Source organism: Anopheles aquasalis, chromosome 3 (assembly GCF_943734665.1).
Source record: "Anopheles aquasalis chromosome 3, idAnoAquaMG_Q_19, whole genome shotgun sequence".
Taxonomy (NCBI): domain Eukaryota; kingdom Metazoa; phylum Arthropoda; class Insecta; order Diptera; family Culicidae; genus Anopheles; species Anopheles aquasalis.
In genome coordinates this window covers 1,102,501-1,107,500 of record NC_064878.1, presented here as the reverse complement: position 1 = coordinate 1,107,500, position 5,000 = coordinate 1,102,501, and the positions used below count along the sequence as shown (strand labels likewise).

General features: G+C 56.4%; 1 protein-coding gene across 1 annotated transcript in view; it reads right to left on the bottom strand.

Annotated features, from left to right (window-relative positions):
• The window catches only part of LOC126575113 (collagen alpha-1(I) chain-like), a 6,626-nt gene that overhangs the window by 606 nt on the left and 1,020 nt on the right, over positions 1-5,000 (bottom strand). The window contains exons 3-13 of the mRNA XM_050235657.1: positions 4,169-4,795; positions 3,817-4,094; positions 3,647-3,745; positions 2,734-3,580; positions 2,374-2,651; positions 1,959-2,309; positions 1,798-1,870; positions 1,584-1,699; positions 1,295-1,500; positions 1,037-1,209; positions 1-970 (exon numbers count right to left, since the gene is read on the bottom strand). The exon at positions 1-970 is cut by the window's left edge and continues 606 nt beyond it. Of these exons, the coding sequence (XP_050091614.1) occupies positions 1-970; positions 1,037-1,209; positions 1,295-1,500; positions 1,584-1,699; positions 1,798-1,870; positions 1,959-2,309; positions 2,374-2,651; positions 2,734-3,580; positions 3,647-3,745; positions 3,817-4,094; positions 4,169-4,795 (4,018 nt within the window). The remainder of the gene's footprint in view (positions 971-1,036; positions 1,210-1,294; positions 1,501-1,583; positions 1,700-1,797; positions 1,871-1,958; positions 2,310-2,373; positions 2,652-2,733; positions 3,581-3,646; positions 3,746-3,816; positions 4,095-4,168; positions 4,796-5,000) is intronic.

Below are 5,000 nucleotides of genomic sequence, written 5' to 3'. Positions count from 1 at the left end.
TCCTTCAGCTCACCGAGCCACACCTCTTGCTCGTCACCATCGTAAGCGATCTCTTTGGTGCGGAGTGGCTGCGGGAGCACGCACGAGGCCTTCTTCTGGGCGTCGCAGTACACCAAGATGGAATCTCGTGCATCTCCTTCATTCGGATCGATCCAATAGTGACCGGAGGAGAACTCGGGATGGGCCACAAACAGATCGCGACACGTCTTTGCCGGTGAGCCCTGTTTGCCGTCCGGATTCTTGAATGTACCGAAGGCAGCCTTCAGCTTCTCGTAAGCATTCTCCACCAGCTTCTGTCGTTCTTCGTCCGTCAGTTCGAATACGCGGCCGAGATTCATCGGCTCGTCACCCTGGTTTGGATCCGGACCCTTGGTGTTGCTCATTTGTCCATGACCCAGAAGAGCGGCAAGCGCAGCGGCATCGTATCCAATGCCTTCACCGGGTGGTCCTGGTGGTCCGGGTGGTCCTTGAGGTCCTGGTTGGCCAGGCTTACCGTCGTTTCCAGGAGAGCCACGTGGTCCAGCACCTCCAAGCATACCCTGTGGTCCTGGCGATCCATCACGGCCAGGTGGTCCCCTTGGGCCAGACTCTCCTGGTTTGCCAGCTGGTCCTGCGTTACCAACGTTCCCCTTATCTCCAGGGGGACCAGCCGGACCTGGTAAACCTTGCAGACCGATTAATCCTCGATGTCCTTTCGCTCCTTTCAATCCCGCTTCCCCGTTTTCTCCCTTCGGACCCTCATTTCCTGGTGGGCCAGGCTTTCCCCGAGGCCCAGGCGGTCCGTCTATTCCATGTGGTCCAGTTTCGCCACGCAATCCGCGTTCCCCCGACTGGCCTATCGGCCCAGGCTGGCCAGGCGGTCCAGGAAGTCCTGGAGCACCAGGTGATCCTTGAGGTCCAGTAGCTCCAACCGGACCCTTGTCTCCTGCTCGTCCTGCTATTCCTGCTGGTCCCTGTTTGCCTGGCATTCCTGTAAGATAGATGAAAATGCTGAGAGGTGGTGGAGAGCGGCAAAGCGTACTCACCTTCTACATACCTTCAGGTCCAGTATCACCCGTTGGTCCAGGTGGTCCAGCTGGTCCCAATTGACCGGGAGGTCCTGGAGGCCCGTCATTTCCGGCTTTTCCTGGATGGCCAGCTTCGCCTGCCGCTCCTCGCATGCCGCGTAATCCTTGAGGTCCTTGAGGACCAGGCAAGCCCGGTAATCCTCTGTGGAGTTGGGAAGAGGAAATCATCGGAAGATGATTTCAGGTTGAAAAAGCAGCGAATCTTATCGATCACTGGTTTCAATTACCGGTCACCAGGCACGCCGTGAGGTCCTTGATTTCCTGGAGGTCCTGGAGGTCCGTCACTGCCAGCTTCTCCCTTCACCCCCTCGATCCCTTGAGGTCCTGGTGGACCTTGCGCGCCAGGATTTCCTGGACGACCCGTCTCGCCCGGATTTCCTTTCATGCCTGGTGTCCCCGGTGTGCCTGCCGCTCCAGGGTTTCCAGTTTGACCCTAGAATGACGCGAATATCATTTGTTGAACACGCACGCAGTTTGAATCTGTTGTTGAAAAGCTGTTGGAATGTTGCTACTTACAATAGGTCCTTGATCTCCTGGTCGTCCTTGGATACCCATTGGTCCAGATTCTCCACGCATACCTTGCTCTCCTCGCGCGCCCTTGGGTCCCGTAAGTCCGACCAATCCTTGTGGGCCTGTGTGCGGTATAGATAGTAATCGAGGAAAATTCGTTTCGTGGATAAAGGAAGGATTCGTGGATAAAGACGAACTCATAAGAAAAATAAAAGCGCACCTGCTTCTCCCGGAATTCCTGGCAGTCCAGAATTTCCTTGCTCACCCTTCAAGCCTGGGCTTCCTCGATCACCCTGTTTGAAAGACCATAATTATCGATAAGGATTCGACTCAGTTTTGCATGAAACGTTTGCTGTTTGTTATAAACTAAAAAACAAAAACCTTCAATCCGGGGGCTCCAACAGATCCTGGAGGTCCTGGAAATCCTTGCAGACCCTGCTGACCGACTGGACCGCGATCACCAACAGCTCCTGGAGCTCCTGGTTCTCCCGCTGATCCTGGATTTCCTGGTTCGCCTTTTTCCGCTGGCTCTCCTGGCTGGCCTGCTGGACCCATGGGTCCCTGTAGACCGCGTTCTCCGATTCTCCCAGGAGGACCTTCCGGACCGGGTGGCCCTGAGCTGCCTCGTTCGCCTTTCTCGCCAGCAGGACCAGCTGGTCCTCTTAACCCTGGCATTCCGACCATTCCGGGAGCCCCTTGGTGTCCTTTCATTCCAGTAGCTCCAGCCGGTCCCTGTAATGGAATGAATTTGAAATCAGTTCTTCGCCGAACCGGAAAAAAAAACTTTGCTTCTTACCGGTGGTCCATCATTTCCTTGAGATCCTGGTTCCCCTCTTTGCCCAGCAGTGCCTGGAGTGCCCACCGGTCCGCGTTCTCCTGGGAATCCTCTTTCGCCACGAATTCCTGGCTGGCCTGGCTGACCTGGTTGCCCCGGTGGCCCATTTTGACCATCTTTGCCTGCAGCTCCGGCCGCTCCCGCTGGGCCTGGTAATCCTTGGAAGCCTCGAGGTCCTGAGACGCCAGGGGGGCCACGTTCCCCATCAATACCAGCTGGCCCAGGCGGTCCCATAATACCTAAGAGAGAGAGAAAGAGAGCGGAAAAAGTGTGAGCGAGATGGGGAGAATCAAGCGACAAATAAAGGTTTCCAACGCGTACCTGGCGGTCCATCTTTTCCAGCATCGCCACGTGGTCCGACTGCTCCTGGTGGTCCTGGATCACCATCTTTGCCAGGTTCGCCGGTGAATCCTTTATCACCTGGTAATCCAATAGGGCCAGGCAAACCAACGAGGCCTTGAGGTCCTGGCTCACCAACTTTACCATCTGATCCTGGCAGCCCTCGTTCTCCAGGCGATCCGCTTTTTCCTTGTGCACCCGGCCTCCCTGGTTGCCCTCGTAAGCCTTGGATACCGGCTGGTCCAGGTTGTCCAACATCTCCTGTTGATCCCTTTGGACCCTGTGGACCAGTTGCTCCGCGATCCCCAGATTGTCCTTTGACACCTTGTGCGCCATCAGGACCAGGCAACCCAGGTTGGCCAGGTATACCCCTTTCTCCCTGAGGCCCAGAGAGTCCAGCTGGACCACGCATTCCTCGTTTGCCTCGTTTGCCTTCAGGCCCAACCGCTCCAGGCAGTCCGCGAGGTCCGGGGATACCAGCTTCCCCTTTGATGCCTGCTTCTCCCTTATAACCTCTCTCCCCAGTTAATCCTTGTTCGCCCTTAGCTCCCTGGGCTCCTGGACTGCCATTCTCTCCAGGAGATCCTCGCGCTCCTGGATAACCAGCTGGGCCAGCCAGCCCAAGCGATCCTGGACTCCCTTTTTCGCCGGGAATGCCATCCTTGCCCGCTTGGCCGGGTTGACCTGCTTCACCCGATAAGCCTGGTCGACCAGATTCGCCACGCTGTCCTTGCGGGCCTTGACTACCTTTTGGTCCAACAGCACCCATATCTCCCTTCGCTCCTGGAGTTCCAGGAAATCCAGGACTCCCAGTTTTGCCAACCGGACCCTTTAAGAAAAAAAAAGATTGCGATAAATGTGTTTGCACTGCGTTACGCGTCACGCAATGACTCACCGGTGGCCCTATTTGTCCAGCAATTCCATCAATGCCTCGCAGGCCAGGTGGTCCGGGTGCACCTTCCCTTCCTCGCTCGCCCCGAGGTCCAGGAGGTCCCTAGAAAGCAGAAGATTACAGATACATACAGAACAGCCATAGATTAAAAAAACAGAGTGAAGCAAACTTACAGCCGCACCAGCAACTCCAGCGGGGCCAGTAGCTCCAACGGATCCTTTCTCCCCAACCGCACCAGTTTCTCCTTTCATACCCTCCGGTCCTGGTAGTCCTTGATGTCCTTTAAGTCCGGGAACGCCAGGCATACCAGGCAGGCCTCTTGGCCCCGGTAAACCAGCGGGACCAGGCAACCCAGTCTCACCATCATCTCCAGCTGCGCCATCTTTCCCTGGTGGTCCAGGCAAACCACGAGGTCCGGGTGGCCCGCCAACGCCAGGCACGCCAGGTTCTCCTGAGAAAATTCCAAGATCACAGCGAATGTTAGTGGATTTGTGTTAGTGGACGCCACTGGGAAACGCTGCTTGCCTGGTTCTCCACGCGGTCCTTGAAATCCTTGAGGGCCGGTAGCACCGACCGGTCCGGGGGGACCTCTGGGACCGACTGGTCCAACCTGCGCTTGCATAAACTGGAAGTTCTCGGGACCAGGTCCTTTGTCAGGCCCACCCATGGACTCTTGCAGTTGTTGCGTGTAGAATGTTAGATCCGGTGCTGGTCCTGGTGGCCCCGGTAAACCGGGAGCTCCTGGCATTCCTGGCACTCCAGGCTGGCCTACTTCTCCAACTGGTCCTGGTTCACCAACGGGTGCCGCTGGATATCGATTGCCAACGGCTGATGCATCAAACTCGGGCTTCTCCGTGGTGGTCGTGGTGGTGGTGGTGGTCGTCGTCGTTCTCGGTTGCGGTGTCACACGAGGACAATCGGCCTCGTCACACGTGACAACGGAATTGCGGCACCGACAAGTGGCACAACCTTGGTATCCAGACTGGAAGACTTCGTTCTCTCGGTACCACGCGCCTTCGTAATAGCAAGTGGACGGTTGAAGGATTGCTTCCGGTTCCGGAGCACGTGGTGTGGTGCTAGTGCTCGCCACCGGTTCCCGCGGAATCTCATCAACCGGTTGCCGAAAGCCCGCCTCCGGACGACGATTCGAGCCTGGTAATGACATGAAACACATATGCTTTCATTAACGATCTGCGTCACCGCGCAAGTCGTTGGCCAACGAGCGGAATGCCATGTGCTTCGATTCCATTTCCAGATGTTGTTTGATCTCAAATTTGTCCAACAGATGGTTTAGCGGTTTGGTTTTGCGAAATCAAAATCTGACTTTTCTGCTGGTGCGCATTGCTCGCGTACTTAC